At 40.6% G+C, this 20,409-nt stretch overlaps 1 protein-coding gene across 2 annotated transcripts; it reads left to right on the forward strand.

Moving 5' to 3' along the window:
* Positions 1-743: 743 nt before the first annotated feature.
* LOC133146484 (kinesin-like protein KIF13B) lies at positions 744-20,202 on the forward strand. 2 transcript variants are annotated; one of them, XM_061270276.1, is made up of 42 exons: positions 744-900; positions 1,298-1,380; positions 2,357-2,450; positions 4,932-4,944; positions 5,034-5,094; positions 5,474-5,566; positions 6,473-6,653; positions 6,810-6,897; positions 7,013-7,147; positions 7,357-7,469; positions 7,670-7,781; positions 8,028-8,240; positions 8,723-8,833; positions 8,903-9,037; positions 9,114-9,244; positions 9,805-9,891; positions 9,999-10,186; positions 10,446-10,677; positions 10,778-10,940; positions 11,040-11,186; positions 11,391-11,540; positions 11,637-11,750; positions 11,847-12,020; positions 12,101-12,258; positions 12,457-12,589; positions 12,706-12,846; positions 13,009-13,038; positions 13,141-13,240; positions 13,437-13,563; positions 13,628-13,683; positions 13,766-13,884; positions 13,997-14,173; positions 14,297-14,389; positions 14,682-14,834; positions 14,903-14,980; positions 15,101-15,157; positions 15,599-15,692; positions 15,827-15,909; positions 17,125-17,187; positions 17,964-18,026; positions 18,147-19,323; positions 19,500-20,202. In XM_061270276.1, exons 2-42 carry the CDS (start codon positions 1,311-1,313, stop codon positions 19,730-19,732), a joined length of 5,940 nt encoding a protein of 1,979 aa, XP_061126260.1. In that variant the 5' UTR covers positions 744-900; positions 1,298-1,310; the 3' UTR covers positions 19,733-20,202. The 2 variants fall into 2 exon arrangements, with proteins under 2 accessions (XP_061126260.1, XP_061126261.1); XM_061270277.1 differs by lacking the exon at positions 17,125-17,187.
* Positions 20,203-20,409: the final 207 nt, after the last annotated feature.

A 20,409-nucleotide genomic window follows, 5' to 3' on the forward strand; every position in this document is an offset into this window, starting at 1 on the left:
TAGTGTATACTGAATATATTTATGCAAATAAACAAATCAGAAGAGCTTCGCTAACAACGCATTAATTAGTTTATTTATTAATTAATTCATTTATTTTACAGGTAAACATTCAACCATGCAAGCAAAATATGTCAAAATAAATAATTTAACAACCTGTACAATTTGATATTGTTACATACTTGCACAAAGTATTCATAGGAAATGTCTCAGACACACATGATAAAACCCACATATTATAGAAAATACTATATCTGAGTTGTTGAAGCTAAGTAAAACATGTGGTGGCTATTAGAATTCGAATCTTTAAAAAGTTAAGAACAGGACACAGACCAGAAATGATCGAGTTTTACATATAATTTCACCTGTAAGACACTGTGTTTGCATCTTTTCTATCACAGATTCATTCTAGTAGGCATATTGATACGAACATTATGATTTAATCTTAATTCGCATTTTCCCCTTATAAATCGCTGTGACGTGTGATGCACCCACAACTCCATCTCATTAGTAAATTTCAAAATTGTCAGCTGTCTTGAAAACCTTTTTTTTTTGTTCATACCCAATGTATATATTTATATATAGCCACATAAAATAATAACGTTTCTCTACATTATGGTGACAAGTTGCGTGTTTCTCACGGTTTGTGCGTCAACGTCGTTGCGAAGGTAAATAACAGATTTGTATATTACAAGGACCCGACCGAATTGTCGTGAAATGATCCACGTGAAGCTGAACAGGTGGTTTGTAGATCAGTTACCAACTGGCAACTTGTTCGCTGGCTAAATCTCACTGCAGTAATCTCTTGAGCTGCGAGGAGGTGACATGGCTTGACAAAACTCTACGGGAATTTTCAGGAAATACAACAGGTGGACGAGCCCACGTATTGCCCCGTGGACCACCGTAAGTGACTTTTGTCAAACTTTCAAATATAAAGGTATGGTGGCGGAACACCGTCAGTTTCGTTCAAATGAACTAATTATGTGTAAAAATAGTTGCTTGTGTTTCTGTCAAGCTGTCGTTAGCGTCCTTGGCTAACTTAAAATGGCTGTTGAACTGTACTTCTACAATAGTCTTTAGTTGTGTGTGCGATATTGGTGACGCTTTTATTTGATTAACTTAGTCATTCGTGGAGTCTAATTTATTCTTCTTTTTTTTTTTTAAAAAAGCACTGACAGCGTGGTTTGACATAGAGAAGAGCTCACAGGCATGTACCTGCCTGGTGGCAACCCTTGGAGAATTTCGTTGAAGACTGTGATTAATGATTTTGGAATTGTCAAATAACTTTTTTGTTTAATAGGTCAGACGGCATCATGGAAGACAATAAGCTCAATGACTCGAACGTAAAAGTCGCTGTTCGTGTGCGACCAATGAGCAGAAGAGGTGAGCTATACTAAATGTCACACAGCCAGTACGTATTCATGATTTTAAGTGCCCCGAAGATTTACAGGCATGTTTTATACAGCTTCTGTCGGCAATTTCAATTATTTTCTCTTCGTTTAAATTTAAGGATTTGTTCTTTTGCTTTCCTGTTATTTGAAAAATGTTTGTAGATTGAATTCAAATAAAGGCAAGTACAGAATGTTGATTTTACATCCCAACGTGACTTATTTATGTAGAAAATGGCGGAAATCTATATTAAAGTCGGAAATCCAGCAAATTGAAACATAAACAAGCATATTGCAGTTTGCTTGAGCCACTCAGACAGTTAGAGCTCTCAATTCCTCGCTGTAGAAAATTAATCAATATATCAACCTCTGAAAAGTCATCCTTCCCTTCTTGAAGGCAGATTAATCTGTTTGTTTTTGAAGCACAATAAGACTTTTGCAAACATCAGATTTAATTTTGGAATACAATTATCAATATTTTTTTGTTATATTTTCTGACTTGTTATGCCCAAAGCACTAACTGCATCATAATTAATTTATGGAAGCAGTAGTGCTCAGTTGAACCTTTATAGTTATGTAGTTAATACTCAATATTATTCAAAAGTATTTAAAATTTTAATTTTGAAAGCAACCATAATGTGTTTAAACTGCTCTGTTAATAAAGTTGAGTTAAATAAAACAGCTGCACAGCGTGCAAAAGCTAGTGGCGAGGATGGCTATCTTGTCCAGCAAAATCACGATTTATGTGCATATTGAAGGCACTTTAACAGAATATTTAGGTTGAAATCCTATACCTAAGGATTAAGGAATATCTGTTGTTTGAAAGTCACAGTAGTGCTTGTGACCGCAATGGAATGTTACGCTGACTTTTGACCTTGAGCAGTGGTCAGTTGATGTTATAAACAGTGTTACTGTCAAAAGACAGTTTTACTTTGTCACAGTTTTAAAATGTTCAATATGCATCTCTCCAGAAAAAGACCTCACGACAAAATGTGTGGTTGAAATGGAAGCGAACCAGACAATATTGAATCCTGCCATTGTGACTTTGAGCAAAGGAGACCCCCGGTAAGTGGGAAGAAAAATGCTTGGGTTTGATTTGAAACATTTGATTTCATATAATGCATGCAGTTGTTGGTTTGATGTACCTAACTCAAATATGGATTTTTTTACTGAATACAAAAGGAATTCCACTTTTTCTCGGCACTGGCAGCATAACATACAGGCTGTAACCAGCCTGTCTGGTTAACAGCCAATGTTTGGTGGAGGAGACTCATATCCCCCACCTACACAAGTCCTTCCTAGTCATGCTTCTCTTTACAAAGGGCGTGTCGCCTACTGTCTTGTTTGTAAAGAAGAAAAAAAAAAAGATTATCTTCTCCAGATTTAATACAAAAGCATATATGGCTCTGGTCACAATTTTCATTTGCCTTTGTTTGATTTGAAAGTTCAAATAATGCAAATTGTGCGTTGACAGACCTCGTTCCCAATAGACTATAGAATAAGATAATTTTTTATGTGCACCCCTAAATATAACCTCATAAACGTACGTATAGTAACATCTTAATGGAAATTTAAAGTTTGTCATGAATGTAGTTGACTTATAAAAACAGCCATGCATGTCAATGGCAAATTATAAAAGAGCCAAAAGAGGGCGCTATAGTGACTGGTATCGGCAGCATTTGCGAAAATCGATTTTATGAAACAATTAATCCACCAGATATCGAAACCTGGTATCGGTTTTTTTGCACGTTCATAGTGAATGATTCTGTCGGTATGTGTACCTAATGCAGTGGCCAGCAAAGTCTATTTTTTGTTTTCTATCACCAAGTTCCAGCCTGGCAGTTAATCAGAGTCAAATGGACGTTTCTGCAGGATTTTGACAGGTTGTCAGGTACCTTCTTTGATAAACAAGCCTGCCGATGGGGTATTGTCTATGAAAGCCCATTTTATTGAAAGAGAGATGCTTCTTGGAAAAATAGCCATGCAATGCATTTTTATTTGTGTGTCAGTGTGTCCCTTCTGCCCTAACATGCTTCAGCTCCGTGTTTTCCCCTTCGGGCATGATGTGAACAGGTTCTACCAGCTCTCTTCCGACTTCCACAAAGGGTCATACAGAAACAGAAGTGCAAGATTTTTACCAAAACACTGAATGGACCTCTTAATTAGCATCTCATTTGTCTTTCGTAGCAAAATGTGTGTCAAACAGTGCTTGGGTTATAAGGCAAGTCACCGAGTAGCCACTTTTCCAAGGTTTGTGCTTTGTCAGCTTGCTGCTTGGCAGCTTGAGCTGAATTTGCTGCATAAGCATCAAGGGATGTTAATATGTTACAGCACCCTTGGTACTCACAGCTAGCTACCAATATAGGCTTTGTCAGACGGGGGAGATTAATGAAGACCTTGTTACTGCTTTCATAACTTAGGAGGCCACCTATAAGTAGCGACGGTGACTCTAAATTTGCATTCTTTAACAAATATATATATATTTTTTACTGGATGTGCTGGAAGCTGCCCCTGAAGTTAGGCTGATCATCCCTTGAGGACAAGCATACTAGAAATGGAACTATAATTGTTCTCTCTTATCTCGGTTTGCTTTTGATAAGAACTTCTTTGAAGGATTTCAGAAATCTGTTTATTTGATCACAATCCTGTCATATCCCAACTTAGAGCATGTTGTCATCTGACAAAGTGATCCTGGAATGTCCTGTTAGAGTCATCTGGGTTAGCTGAGTTGATCATAATGTAGCATTGGCCTCCACATGGTTAGTCACCACCCATCCCTTCCTCCTCCTTCTCCTTTGGTGACTCCTTGGAGCTGGGATTCGCTACAAGTTATCTGAGGAATGTCCTTGCCAGCCCAGGAGAGGACAGGACTTAATGTTGCTCTTTCACGGGCCAGCAAATCTCACACAGAGAGGCCTTGTTTTAGCCAATATGTGGCCAGGGCTACTTTGGCCGTTAGTCTTTTAAACCCCTAAATTGATATGTCTGCTTGCTTAAAGACTCTTTTTGTTGTAGGTTTTTTTTTTTGTAGTACACTCAGAATGTGTCTAATGTACACCACTCGATGCTCAATTTATTAGGTGGCCTTGCACATTCAAATAGAATCAAAATTGGAATTCTGCTGTTGAAAAGTACTATGTTAAGTCTTAAAATATGTTATTAAAATTGTGATGGTAGTTGCTGTTTTACCGCAATGGCTTTTGACAAGACTTTTTTTTTTCTAGACTGATTATGTGAGGACAAGCATGTTCCAAAGCGTTATCACATGTACAAGACAATCTTTTCAAATATCTTTTGTCAACCATGTTTGTGTAAAGTAGAAGCTTTTTAAAGAAATTAAATTCACTCGTCTTAATGGCTGTCAAAATATATATTAAAAATCACACAGTAACTGACATTCCAACAAACCATACTGTGACAATTCAAAAGAAATTTACATGAAAATGAGTAACATAAATCAGGCTGAGCTGAAAGTTAGTTCAATCTAATCTTGTTTTCTTTAATTTAAGATCTAATCTTTTCTGTCTCTTCCTTTTTGTCTTTCAGCAATCAGCCAAAGGTTAGTATTGAATTAAAATATGTCCCCTTCCAATAACTAAGTAGCTATGAAAACGTTAATCCCTTCCGTGACGTTGTGTTTTCCCTCAGGTTTTTGCTTATGATCACTGTTTCTGGTCCATGGATGAATCCCAGAGAGACAAGTTTGCAGGTTTGCTTTTTATCAGTTCTGTTTTTAGCTCAAGTGCCTGGTGACTCATTTCTTATACTTATCTCATCACAGAATGTTGGCTGAGCTCTGAACTATTTATGGAGTGAGGGAAAAGAAATGCACTGTTTTACTGCTCGGATGTAGTCACGTGGTTAACTGTAAAAAATAAAGGGTAGAAAATGCCCCATTTCTATTCTCAGCTGTCTTTGTATCATCAGGTACAATAAAAATTTCAGACAAATTCTCTGGAAAACATGCATGATAATCTTTGTTGTGAGCGCTCCCCCCCTCGTTACCTTTGAAATTCGAAGTTTGGATCGTATTATACGAAATACAAGTGACGATTTTCCATGTTATTTGTTTCCTTACGTGCTTATAGGTCAAGAAGTAGTGTTCCAGTGCCTTGGGGAGAGTTTGCTAGACAATGCCTTTATGGGTTACAATGCTTGCATCTTTGCTTATGGGCAAACAGGTAAGTACTCTATTACCCCATGAGCCAAATTTGGGATTCATATTGGCGTTTTTTCTTAGATGAGGAAAAATGCAATTAAAGGTAGGTTAGGGTATTTCCTTAAAATGTAAAGGAGAGTATGTAAAATGTGCTAAATAAACCAAAAAGTATCTCACTTGATCAAACTTTATGATGATGATAGAACTTTATTCATCCCACAGCGGGGACATTTACTTGTCACAGCAACGTACAAGAGTGCAAGAATACAAGTGCCAAATTTAAAAAAGGATAAATAGTAAATAAAATGGCTATTAGAATTGATCCAGAGACAATTATTGTGTTGATAGTGGTAGATGTTTTACTGGAGTGTAATATAACTCCTGTAGGTTATTTTTGTATCACTACTGCCTTTCTGTGCTGTCAGACTGGACGAGTGGTTTCTTATCATACTGAAGCATGGTTCGACACATTTCCCCATTTCTCAGCCAGTAACCGCACTAAAGCAATGTTTTGTTTCATTTCAAATAACTAGTCCACAGTGTGTAGCAATTATATGTGCCCATCCAATGTATAATCGTCAAATATTACAAGTGGCTGTCATCAAGCATGCTTGAGCACAGCAAAGATAGCCAAGTCTAACACTGGTTCACTGGGCACAGAGCAGCAGAAGCAATTCTGGCTTTTAACGGCATCTGAGAGTGCATTCAAATGGCAAAATCAAATACCTTACTCCAGCTCCACCTCGGTGCACATGGCTGTAACTGCCGTTAAATGTATCTTCAGAAATGACTTTGCAGGCAACTATAGAAGTATGTAGTCAATTTCAATATAAAAAAAAAACATCCAAGTAAAATGCTGAAAAGACAAGTATAAAACATGTTCCTTACATTCCAAATGTGGACTGTGACACTAACTGTGTACATTCAGGCTCCGGCAAGTCTTACACCATGATGGGCTCAGCAGAGCAGCCTGGTCTGATCCCTCGCCTCTGCAGCTCCTTGTTCTCCAGGACCATGCAGGAGGCTCGAGAGGGAGAGAGCTTCACTGTGGAAGTCTCCTACATGGAGATTTACAATGAGAAAGTCCGAGACCTGCTCGACCCTAAAGGGTGAGAAAAACCAATGACTCCTGTACAGTACTTGAACACCACATCTTTTCTCTCAAATATATTACGTGTGTGTGTCACACATGGATCACTTAAGGTAGTGTTGTATTGTATTTGGAAAGGCGCACCTTTCAATGATACTATTATTTGTATTTGTAGAAACCGTCAAGCACTAAGGGTAAGGGAGCACAACGTTTTAGGACCTTACGTGGATGGGCTGTCACGTCTGGCTGTGGCTAGCTACAAGGTAAAGCAGCGGTTAGCAAGTGTGGTTTCCTTTTAGATCATTTTATTTTCATGAGAAGATTGTTTCTCTGAAGACGTACTAAAACAGTCATCGTTGTTTGTCTTGATTTTGGCAGGACGTTGAATCTCTGATGTCAGAGGGAAATAAATCTCGCACTGTGGCCTCCACAAACATGAATGAAGAGAGCAGCCGATCTCATGCTGTGTTTAACATCATACTCACTCATACTCTAATGGACCTACAATCAGGGGTGAGACGCAGACACTCAGCAAAACCAACCAACAAGTCAAACTTCCTCAGCACTTCCTCCATTTCACTTTGGCCATGAATATACGTAGATGCTCATTTCTGACGATCCAGTATTGCGCAATAGTTTGGTTCTCTTTTTCAAATGCTTGAATGTTTTATCAGTGCATTGTACCTGGTTTGTTTCCCCGTGCTGTTGTGTATTAATCTTAGACACGTGGAGAGAAGGTAAGCAAGCTCAGTCTGGTGGACCTGGCAGGAAGTGAGCGTGCAGCAAAGACTGGGGCAGCTGGTGAAAGGCTGAAAGAAGGCAGCAACATTAACAAGTGAGAGAACTGCAACAGCAGTGCCACTTATACTCCTGTCTTAAATGGGATGGAATGATCTCATTCGCTTTTGAATTTAAACATTCTCATCTGAAATGTATTCAGTCAAGCTTAGTTTGATTGGCTTCAAATTTCCCATTTTCTTCAAATTTTCAAATATTTTCATGCAGTGACCCTCTCTCCCTTCTGTCTCCTTCCAGATCTCTTAGCACATTGGGTTTAGTGATCTCAGCCTTGGCGGATCAAGGTGCAGGGAGGAACAGGAGCAAGTTTGTTCCCTACAGGGACTCTGTGCTCACCTGGCTGCTCAAGGTATTTAGAGAAAAATCACAGACAAATTCTTTACTTATTTTAATGTTCAGATGAGAATTTTTCTTTAAAAAAAAAAAAGTGCCATAATATAACAGATTTTTACTGCATGTGCATTAGTTTTTTTCTGTGTTTTTTTTTTTTTTTTCTTCCCTACTTGAAAATGTAGTTTGTTGCAGTTCTTGTTTTTCCATATTTGATTCATAAATGTTGCTACTGGCGTTGATGATGCGGCATCTGTAACTGCAGGACAGTTTGGGGGGGAACAGCCGCACAGCCATGGTGGCCACGATCAGCCCAGCAGCAGACAATTATGACGAGACTCTGTCCACCCTGCGTTATGCTGACCGGGCCAAAAGCATTGTCAACCACGCTGTGGTCAACGAAGACCCCAATGCCAGAATAATCAGGGAGCTGCGAGAGGAAGTAGAGAAACTGAAGGAGCAGCTTACAGAGGCCGAGGTTTTATTGCTGTTTGACTTAAGTTTAATTGAAAACAAACCATTTGGTAACTAACTACAGTGTTTTGTGAATGGCTTGTAATGAAATGTACACACATGGACAAAATTAGTGGCATCCTTCCATCTGTGAGAATTTTCCAAAACACACATTGACACACATTATGAAACATTAGTTACATTTCAAGGCATTCAGGAGCTAAATGTGCTGCTCAGTGTTAGAAAGCTTTTTTGGAGTCGAATAGCAGAATTTTGGGACTACACCTAAACTGTTTTTTGTTTTTTTAAGCCTTGACCTAAATCCAGAAGGAGCTCAAACATGCTCTAGTTGTCTCAGGTTTGCCTTAAGTGAAACCACTTAAGACAAACTTGAGACAACTGGCGCAGATTGTTCAGTACCTCTTCATAAGTGCTCAAGTCTTGGTGAAAAGTACAGCGATCATCAGAAAAATGAATTAAAATGAAATCAAATGATGATGCTTTCAGTCTATGAAGGCCCCTGAGCTGAAGGAGCGGCTGGAGGAGTCCGAGAAACTAATACAAGAGATGACGGTGACTTGGGAGGAGAAACTCAGGAAAACTGAGTCGATTGCACAAGTATGCTCTCGTTGCACAAGAAATAGGAATTTGTATAATTCTGGCATTAATAAATATTTTCTTCTGTAGGAGCGTCAGAGGCAGCTGGAGAGTTTGGGCATTTCCCTGCAGTCGTCTGGCATCAGAGTAGTGGATGACAAGTGCTTCCTGGTCAACTTGAATGCTGACCCTGCCCTCAATGAACTGCTCGTCTACTATCTAAAGGTGCTGGACACACGCAGACACATACAACATATAACCCTGAATAATATGTATTTTTTGTTTGCTACACACTATGTAGGAGCACACGCGTGTGGGCTCATCCAACTCACAGGACATCCAGCTGTGTGGGATGGCCATCCAAGCCGAGCACTGCATCATCGATATCACCCAAAACGACGGTGTGGTGCTCACACCTCACCGTAATGCTCGGTATGTATTAGGGTATTTACTACAGAATATTTTTAGAATAGGTTATTCTATTGATTATTCCATTGATTGATTTAATAATCGGATATAGTTTTAATGGCATTCAAGTGTTTTTAAAAGTGTTTATTTATTTACAGCTTGTTTAATTGATTTTATTATTCTCTGAATGTTGTTTTTATGTTGGCCAATACCTCATTTTTTACTTCCTGATTTTTTTAAATTATTGTTTATTATTGTTTACAGGAAACATGTAATGTTTTGTATAATAAGTTCGAAAGGGTGGGTCTGTTGCGTAAAATTACAGTCAAGTACTCTCTTGTGAGCTACCTATTTACTCTGAATTTTGCCATCTTATAACATTTTTGGTGATGTCAACTGACTGTACATGGATTTGTAAATTAAATTGACAAGTGTAATTTTGCGACTTAATGATGAAGTGCTGTTTCAGCAAGTGAAGAATCCGCCAGCGGCAACTTCAAATAACCCCAATTGTTGTGCCAGGCGTTAATAGTGCGAAAGAGATGATTAAAACGTGATAGTTGATAAAGTTCTCTCTCCTGAAGGACATGGGTGAATGGCACCATGGTCACTGGTCCAGTGCACCTTCATCACGGAGACCGGATCTTGTGGGGAAACAACCATTTCTTCAGGTTTGTTTAAAATAATTTATTTATTTTACAAATGTAATCATTACATTTTATGCTTTATCTTCCTCTTGTTTTTTTTACCTGCTCACATCCACTTTGCACTCCAACAGGATCAATCTACCCAAGCATTTGGTCCATGCCGGGGGTGAGGAGGAGGAGGAGGGAAGAGCTAAAATAAAAACCTACTTAAGTACGGAGCAACTGGAGGTGGACCTTGATGCATCCAGCGATGTTTCTAGTGAAGTGGGCTTTGAATTTGCTCAAGCTGAAGTCATGATGAAAGGAATGGCCATTAACGGTGAGTGACATGGCTCGCCTTCTCGTTAGATTTGGATCAGCATGAAACCACTACATCAAATTAAATACAACCTTTCTATTTATCAATATCATTTTAGTTTATTATAACACAGACAGCCAACAGTAACTTAATTAGACGGACGCTTCAATATGCAGTAGTGCACTATACTGTACTCTGAATATAGCAATTGCAGTATCTGACTTTTACATTGTACATGAAGTTATTGATAATGTCCTCAACTTTGTTTGTACCTTCTCAGACCCCTTGCAGTCAGTATTACAGACCCTTGAGAGGCAACATGAGGAAGAGAAACGCTGCGCCCTGGAGCGACAGAGGCAAATGTACGAACAGGAGCTGCAGCAGCTTCGTCTGCGGCTCAACCCAGAGAAATCGCCCCATCTCCTCGACTTGTCGGGCTTACCAAATAGTACCGCTGCCACTGGAACATCTCTAGTCCCCCACAAACGTATGAGGCGCTGGAGTGAAGACAGGTGAGAGCAGCTCAATGTGGCTTTTTTTTTTTTTTTTTATTATTCATTTTGAATATGAATTGAATCAAATCCACAATTATTGTATGCTTTGGTCATCAAGAGAGGCTATGATTACTCGAAGCCTTCGACGTCTAAAGGAGCAGATTGTTCGTGCCAACCTTCTAGCTCAGGAGGCCTGCTTTATTGCAGAGGAACTGAACAAAAGGACAGAGTACCTAGTGACTTTGCAGATACCAGCTGCCAATCTGGATGCCAACAGGAAGGTATGATCATTTAATTTGTTACTTGTTAAGAAATATGTCCAAAAAATGTGGTGGTGCATAATAGACCAACATTAATTATTATTATTTTTTTTTTAATAGCGTGATGTGGTGCTGAGCGAGCCGGCCATTCAGGTTCGCCGTAAAGGTAGAGGGAAGCAGATCTGGGCAATGGAGAAGATGGAAAACAGGCTGGTGGATATGAGGGATCTTTACCAAGAATGGAAAGACTTTGATGAAGACAACCCGGTGAGTCAGAAGAGTGAATCCACGGAGGTTAGACGCACAGTACACATTGAAAGCGACAGCATTCGTTCAAGAGGCTCAGTGAATCTCACTCTTGCGGTTCAAGTCCATGTCAAGTCAAAATGGAAAATGTAATTTTACTCACTGCGGAAAAGAGTGTTGTTTAAAAACAACAACCAAAAAACACCTTCTTTTTTTTTAACACAGGTGATGAGGTCTTATTTCAAACGAGCCGACCCATTTTTTGATGAGCAGGAAAACCACAGTCTGATTGGAGTGGCCAATGTTTTTCTGGCATGCCTGTTCTATGATGTAAAACTGCAGTATGCAGTTCCCATCATCAACCAGAAGGGAGAGGTAGGACACTCCTGATTGTGTTTTCTAATTTTCCCGGCAGACATTTAAATCTGTTGCCAAAACCAAGAACTGCAATATGTTACGTCTGTCCTTCAGGTGGCGGGCCGACTTCATGTGGAAGTATGGCGAGAAATAGAAAGCTCAGAGGCAGACGGTTCAATACAAAGTAGCACTGATGGAGATGCACAAGAGCGTAAACTGAACTGTGTGGTGAGAACTTGAGAACTCTCTCACGTGGTGAGAGGTGTGTCTTGATGCAATTTGTTTGGAATGAGCAAATGAATAAACACCCTTTTGTCTCCTCAGGTGAAAGTTCTTCAGGCTACCGGTCTTCCTCGTCACCTGTCTAACTTCGTCTTCTGCCAGTATCACTTTTGTGGACAGACAGAGCCAATGTTCATTCCTCCGGAATTAGGGCGGGCCCCCTCACCCTCTGCTTCCAAAGACCCTCAGTGCACCGTTATTTTTGACAGCTCCAAGGTGACTAAAGTGAAGCCTAAATCAAAACTGGAGTATTATGAAATGGTTAATTTAAAGTTTGTTTTGATTTTTTGTTTTAGGAATTTTCAGTGCCAGTGTCAGAGGACTTTTTGGAGTATTTGTCTGAGGGTGCAGTGGCTATCGGAGTGTATGGTCACAAACAGGACAGCCATCGGAGGAACTTGGCACTGTGGGACCTTGGTGTAATTCAAGCCAAAACCCGTTCACTCAGAGAGAGGTTTACAAGCACCCCATTATTACTTTCATTAAGAAATTACTTTGAGAAGTCCAAAATTCAGGAAAGGGATTCAACTTGACAGTCATTTTAGTTTTCATATACTGACACACTTCTCATGTTGAAGTAGAAAATGGATGGAGGATTACATTTATTAGAAATGTTTTTTTAGTTTTTCCCCTTTTGCCCCCATCTTGGCAGGTGGAGCGAGGTGACTCGGCGAGTGGAGCTGTGGGTGCAGCTCATGGAGCTAAATGATGCAGGGCAGTTCACTCCCGTCGAAATTCTTCCTGCAAAAGACGTAAGGACTGGAGGAATTTTTCAGCTTAGGCAGGTGTGTATTGTTTGAGAAGGTTCGTTTCGGTGTCATAGTGGTCTGAGAAATTCATCTCAGACATGTCTTTAATGCCGACTATGCCAAAACTACTCTTGTGAAACCTTGCCATTCAGGGCCAGTCTCGCCGAGTCCAGGTGGAGTTGCACTCCGTGCCAGACTCTGGCACAATGCCACTCATCTCCATCTCTATCCTTTCTGTGTCCATTGGAGACGTCAAGGTCCAAAATACACCGAAAGGCAGGGACTCAATGCTGGTAAGGGAAGATGATCATTTTAATAGCACAGTATTAGCATTATTTTAGGAAGAGGGCAACTGAGTTGCTCTTTAGTAATATGCCAACCAACGTCCCTTCCATCTGCACGTCCACTGTTCATTATTTATATTTAAGAATTGATCTAAAAATATGTATTTTCAGGCTGGGGATGAAGAAATCGACAGTTACCAAGTAAGTGCTCAAGGTTTGCTCTTACAGATGATAACATATTAGCTAATGTTTTACTTGGTGAGCAGAACATCAAAAGGCTATTTCTGATGTGTTTTTGTGAAGGAAGAGGATTTGGAAAGAATGCGGGAACAGTGGCTGGCGACACTCACTCAGCGCCAGGAGTATCTAGACCAGCAGTTGCAGAAAATCGTGTCCAAACAAGGTACTCATGTCGTAAAACACTCCTTTGTTTTATGGAAGTGTGAATCTTCCCACTTCTACTACCAGTGAGCAGCACATCAACTTTTTTGGGTTTTAATTTTAATTGACAAGACATTTCAAGTTAATGGGAGAAACACTCACATTATCTCCGCTCTTTCATTACCAAACAGTGATTTCTCTTGTGTTTGTGCATACAGATAAGTCAGAAGATGATCTAGAAAGGGAGTCTCAGCTGCTGGAGTGCCGCCTGACACTCACCGAAGAACGCAATGCCGTTTTGGTGCCGTCAGCTGGCAGTGGCATTCCTGGAGCACCAGTTGAAAGGTGTGTGTGTGTCCTATTGGTGGTTTATTCAATACAACCAAACAATGATACTTTCCTCTTATAGAGTTCCTGTACCAGGAATGGAAACACACATTCCTGTCCTGTTTCTGGATCTCAGTGGTTGGTGTCTTTAAATCTTCCAACAACACTGTCGTTCACTGAATTAATAGTGAATTCATTTCTTTAATGGTTTGGTCTGTAGCTGATGATTTCCAGTCGAACCTTTCTGCCCCTCTCGCCGGGGGTGTCGATGCATATCTTGCTGGGGAATATGAAGATGACTTCTTTGACCTTCACGTTGTCAAACACGACGATTCAGAAGTAAGGTGACATGTTCTGTTTTTTCAGTGTGATCGAAGAGCAGTAAATTACGAAGGGGGTTAATTAATATTTGATAAAAGCATTTATACATTTTCTCTGCTGTGTGGTCTAGGTAAAGGTGGAGGCATCCTGGGATTCAACAGTACACGATTGCCCTGAGCTCAGCCGTGTGGCATCTGGTGAGCAGAGGGTCTACCTCACGATCCGTGTCGTGGTTGAGTTGAGCCACCCTGCCCACATGCAGCTGATTCTGAGGAAACGCATTTGTGTCAACGTCACTGGGAAAAAGGTAAGCTATTTGTTTTTTTATTTGTTTTTATTTTTTATTTTTTGTCAGCAGATTTACATAAACCTTTCTAATTTAAGGACTTGGGTAGAACCCTTTTTCACTGTGTTTGTGTTGGTGATGTAGGGTTTTGCTCAGAGCCTTCTGAAGAGGATGTCCCAGCGCAGCACCATCCCAGGATGTGGCGTCACCTTTGAAATTGTCTCAAACATACCAGGGGTAAGTGTCTGCATTATAGCATTTTATATAGATCCAGAATATTCTTCCCTCAAAATCTACAAAAAGTACATAACTTAATTGTAAAATAAATAAATAAATATTATTTTTTTACTTTGGCGACCCAAGCGGACTCTGTTTTTTCCATTACTACCTTAGCAAATTAAAATGCATGCTATGTATTAACTAATGAGAGCTGATAACGTATTTATATTCACAAATAATACTGAACCTGGGGATACTTCCCTTAAATATTACTTGTCCCTTTTACTGATTTGTACCTTCGCTCCCTCAGGATTTCCATGGGCCAGAAGACCGAGAGATGCTGGCCCGATTAGCCGCTAGCGCAGATGATGACCAGTCAGGCGACAGTGAGGCAGCTATCGAGAAATACCTGCGTAGCGTCCTGGCTGTGGAGAACATCCTCACTCTCGACAGACTGCGACAGGTTGTGGCGTGGAGTGAATACACAGCGTATAAATGGACTCCCCCGCCTAACTTAACCTTTATGCGTAGGAGGTAACCGTGAGGGAGCAACTAGCACTCAGAGGGAAAGTTCCCAGACGCTGCCTCAGCTCGCCAAACGTCAACCGGGTAAGTGAGGCATCTCTGAGTAACTAACATCTTAATGGCCCTCTTGCGGTTCTCCTCACCCCTGGCCTTAACCACCGTCACTAACTCTACCACGTGCTGCGTCTTCAATTCTCCACCCAGCTCTCAGTCGGCAATCTGGATGTGTTCGCTTCAACTCATAAACTCGGTGACTTCAAGGTGAGAAGCATTGTACTTCAGCTTCACCTTGTATTTTTGTTGTTCTTAAAAGGCTTCAGCATTGGAATTTCTCTTACTTGCTCGCGATGTTTTCAAAAGGCTTTACACTAACAGGGTTTTGGAGCCAATCACAAACCAGCGACTTACTGATAACCAATCATTAACAGAAAAGTTAAGTCTCCCCCCAAAAATTATTTTTAAAAAATTGGGGAACATCCCTGCAGTGAAGGAGATCCTGTTTGCTGTAAAGTCTTATTGCTGACTCCAATCAATTCTGATGACATTACAGATTTATAAGTCTAGTTTTTATTACCCTAAATGCTATAATAGTGAGACGGGTCCTTTTCTTTTAAAAGATCTTGGTATCAGCACAATATTGAGCAAGGGTAGCCAATGTAGTGCTTGCAGGCCACCCATAGCAAACTGTTTGTGTCTGTGCAGGGTTGGGAGAGTCACCAGGACCTCTCCGCTGCTTCTGCTCAGTCCAGGCGCACATTGCCCAGCTCCATATCGCACAGCCTGACCCCAGACAAAGGTGCGACTTAGCAAATGAGCTTCTTGTAATGGCAAATTGTCCTTCATTAGTTCTTATCACCTCTTCTCTACCAACCGTTTGTTAGCTTTTCTACAACACGTTTTTAGACTCTGTTCTATCTTGTCTTCTTTCAGTGAAGCCCGTTCCTAATCTCCTGAAGTCATTGATTTCTGGTGGAAAAGAAGATAGTGGAGAACAGGCGACTGTCCATCAACAGGTAGTCTCCAGTTCGGGATTTATTTTACTCTTTAATTTGGGATTTCAAGTTCATCACCACGTTCAAGATATAAAATATATGATGGAAATGTGACTTTAGAATTTACTGACCAATATCGGAGAGAGGAAAAATTGATAATTCACTCACTGTAATTCTTGATCCTAGTTATTTCGACCCCCCCCCAAAAAAAATGCAATGCATTAGATGGTGCTAATGAAACACACTGTCAACGTGATGACTGAGTCATGTACAACCAAGTTTTGTAATTTAGCGCGAGCTGTTTAGAAATGCAAAGTAGCACCACTTAGGGTGCAAATGATTGATGGGTTGCATAATGTGTTTTATGATGTGCTGTTTGCCATGAAAGCGTGTTCCAAACAACCCCCAATGAGACAGGAGCACACTGTGTAAAAGGAGCGGTAATTAGGAGCAGGTGAACCGAACCTTGTTATGTTTGTTCCATCGAGAAGCACGAGTCAAAGCTCTTCACTGCGGTACAAAACACGACAGCACTCCCGTTGTCTGATGAGCACCTTAAGCCACAGTTTGTGGCTTCTCTCCACGGCCCACGGAGGGAAGCTAATCAAGGAAATCATGTGCAGTGGAAACAAAGATTGCCAATGCCATGGTTGCGGCACCTAAGACTTTGACCAGGTTGTGTTGTAAAACACTTAATAAAATAGTCTGTAAAGAAATAAACTGGTCTTACGGGATGTAATTAACCCGTAAGTCACATTCCATGTCGTACAACTCAATTAATCGACCGCTATTTTAGGAATCGAGTAATCGTTTTGAGCCATATTTAATTGTCCAAATCTTCTAATATCGGCTTTTCAACACTATCCATTCATTTAATTTCTTTCGTTTCTCGTTCATGCAAATAGGTTGTTTGTCTTTTGTGTTTAATCAAAACGAGACATTTGCAAAAGTCTGCTTTTACTTTGGAAAAGTATAACCGCACAATTAACTGAATCAGTTTGGTGAGTAAAACATTCATTGCTCTTGTGTGATATTGTTTAATTGTTATTTATTTTTTATCACTAATCAAAACAAAATAAGCAGGAAATGAGAGGTGGGGGCTAATACATGCAAAGTAAAATTTTGTCCAATTCATTGATTGAATAATCCATTCTAAAAAATATTCAATATTGACAGCCTTAGCTGTACAGTATTTCAAAGTGGCATCTTGGATGTGTTGCATGTCTCAACTTTCAGGTTGGCTGTCCTGAGCCCCAGCAGGACAGGATAGATGTGTTTGACCTACTCTCTACTGTCCATGTAGGTTGTGTTGCCTTAGTTCTTAATCCTCAACTGCTGCATGGAAAATGATTGCTCAGATTGCCATGAATGCATTAAATTTATTTATCAGCTTGTGTGCTGCCTCAGAATATAACCTTTTGGACTCCCACCCCAAAAAAGCTCCAGATTTGAGATTGTGATATTTTTCATGATGTTCATTGAGGGAAAAAAATTTTTTTTTAAAAGCCAATGGCACAATATTTCATCAGCTAACAACTCGCGTCGAGTGGCAGTACAAGAGAACTGGATGAACGATCATGGGTGCAATTATAATTACACTGCTATTATCTTGATTGTTTTAGCGTGATTGTCTGTTTGAGGGATCTGATAAACAAATATTTGCCTCCTACCACCATCTTCACCGCTAATCGGTACACTAAATACATGCTTCTCTTTTGTGAAACTTGAAAATACAGACCTCATTACATGGATGAAAAGCGCAGGCCTAAAATAATGAAACAGATGGCCTGGTTAGCTATCCCACTTTCAATTTCTTTGAGGCTGTGTGATTTCACTATCTGTCTTACTGATCACACATGGACTTTCTCCTCCAGGCTCTATTTTGGTCTTACCAGCTCACTGATGCCTGATCTATGATTTTGTCACAGCGGTAAATTGCTCGGGCATGCGCTTTGAACGACATTTCGAACATGAGCAGGTGGAGAGAGGTTAAAATAGAAGTCCACTCATGAGTCTACCGTGAGACCTGTTGGAAAAACAGAAGTCAAGTCTTTAAAATTGCTCCTCTGTTGCAGAATGTGCCTCGTATCATGGTGCAGTCAGCCAGTGTTGAAGAGGGAATGAACACACGTCGGCAAGTAAGTCGGAGTTTGCGTTATTTACTACTGTACTATTTCAATTGTATGTGTCAATGGAGATTGGAGAATTCTGCTTGAATGCTTTGCAATAACTGATATTTTTCCATGGTTACCCTTTAGGTTCCTACTGAGGAAATCAGCCCTCCTGCCATCCACCAGGAGAGTCCCAGATTAGTGCCTCTCCCCCCACCAATCATCCCAGAGACAGAAGACTCCACCCAGAGCTCCATGAGCGAAGCGTCAAGTGGTTACATTTCAACGAGTATCTCCACAGCGACGCTCTCTGACGTCTACACGCTGAGCTGGGACCATCCTCCGTCGTCAGGCCAAAAAGCTGATAGCTACGAGGCCGTGACAGATGAAGAAGAAAATAAAGTGATACAGAGACTTTCCTTGCAATCTGACAGTGGCTCTGGATCTGAACCTCAAGAGTTTTTCCAGGCAGCTACGGAGGACACCAACCTACCGCAGTCCAAACCAAATCACAATTCATCTGATTTAAATCAACAGAAACCAAATCCATCTCTTGTCCATGAAGTCAAAGCTCCGTCTCTATGCGTAGACTCCAACATTCCACCAACAGTGCATTTAGAACACCGCTCGATGGAATCGGCACAATCAGACGGTGAGCTGTCACTCACAAATTCATTTATAGTCCAAGTGCAACAACCAACAGACTCAAAACCAAAGACCTCTGTGACAGGAACAGTTCAAATGAATACGAAAGAATCAACTAAAGCAATTCAAGAAGTGTTAAAGAAGAACGAACAATCCAAATTGGAAGAGCCTGCCCAAATGGCCTCTGAACCATCTATAGTCCCGCTGGGGGATTCTGATCCACTAGCTTGTCCTCAGGAAAAATCCTCTTTGAAGAACACCAGTGCTTTTGCCATCTCAACACCCAGCAATAAAGTCCACCTAGAAAACCTTGATGCCTCAGCAGAACCCAACGTGCAACCCTCCGAATCTGCAGCAGCAGTCAAGCCTTTCAAGATCCAGAAAGTCCAGTCGTCTGACCTCAAGTCCTTCCAACGGATACTCGGTGACTCGGAGGGGGAGCCTGTTCAGACCGACACCTGCACCTCTACAAAATCGGACTCTAATCTGGCAGAGCCCTTGGAGCTCATTTTAGATTGCGAGGAAGGCGAGGCAGCTTCCGCGGTCATTCTACCCGATTGGATAAAAGAAGGGGAATTTGTCACTGTAGGGACCAATAAAAGAGGCATCGTGCGCTACGTGGGACCCACAGACTTTGCTGAGGGCATGTGGGTGGGAGTGGAACTTGAGGTACCTGCAGGTGAGTAGAAAATGTCCCAAAGCCTCAAAGTAAATTTGCCTTTTGTTTTATTGACCAGTTAGAATTCATAAAACCTCTAGAGGACAAGAGCGGTGCCTCGCAATACCCCGCCCCTTCCAGAAAAACAAAAGCACTCATCTTGACTTTGTAGTCATCATATTTGTGTCCTTTACCAGGAAAGAATGACGGCTCCGTAGGCGGGAAGCACTACTTCCACTGTAATCCAGGTTACGGAGTGCTCGTCCGGCCGGACAGGGTGACCCGGGGTGGCGGCAAACGCAGACGACAGCAACAGAAGCGCCGCAGCGCCAACTTGTCAGGATCAGCGCCAAACCTGGCGACGCTCACTGCTCTGGCTAAAGGTGCATCATCGTCTCGCAATATTGCAGAAGACCATCAAAATTCTTGACAGGAGAGAATGGGAAGATGTGCAGATTTGGCTTGGAAGTGTTTTCTACATCACGTATTTGATGTTAAATGTCTTTCTATGTGTGGAGATATGACCCATTTCTCCCAGTTTTCATTCAATCCTGGATGTGTTCACTTGAACACTTTGTAATGCTACATGCCAAGTAAGTAACTGTTTTTGCATTAACAGTTGTATACTGAATTTAGAATCTTAAGGTGGCTTCATGGAAAAGGTTTGTTGCTTTAGGGTTATGTTTTCTATAATTACTTTTAAGCATTTTTAATGGGTTTTTTTTTTGTACTGATCTTTGTGTGCCTTGATTGTTTGGGAGTCACCAACTGTGCAAAGCTTTTTAACGTCATTTAAAAAAAAAAAGAGTCTCAGATTTTGTGATGTAACATAAATTGTCATTTTCTGATATGAAACAATCATGTCTTATTCCCAGAGGGCAATTAAACGATTTAAAAACACAGAGCATCCAATTTGAAGTGACAAATAAAAATCCATAAAAAACATTAAATTCACATAATCCAACATAACTCATGTTTAAATCGCTGCGATAAAATCATGCTGTTTTTTGTTAACAAATTCCTTAGTTACTGAAGAAATGGGCAAGGAAGCATTTAAGTCATTGCCCCCCCCTCTAACTGCATGCTAACATTTGTTCTCACCCATAT

The sequence above is a fragment of the Syngnathus typhle genome, linkage group LG22, assembly GCF_033458585.1.
Source record: "Syngnathus typhle isolate RoL2023-S1 ecotype Sweden linkage group LG22, RoL_Styp_1.0, whole genome shotgun sequence".
NCBI lineage: Eukaryota > Metazoa > Chordata > Actinopteri > Syngnathiformes > Syngnathidae > Syngnathus > Syngnathus typhle.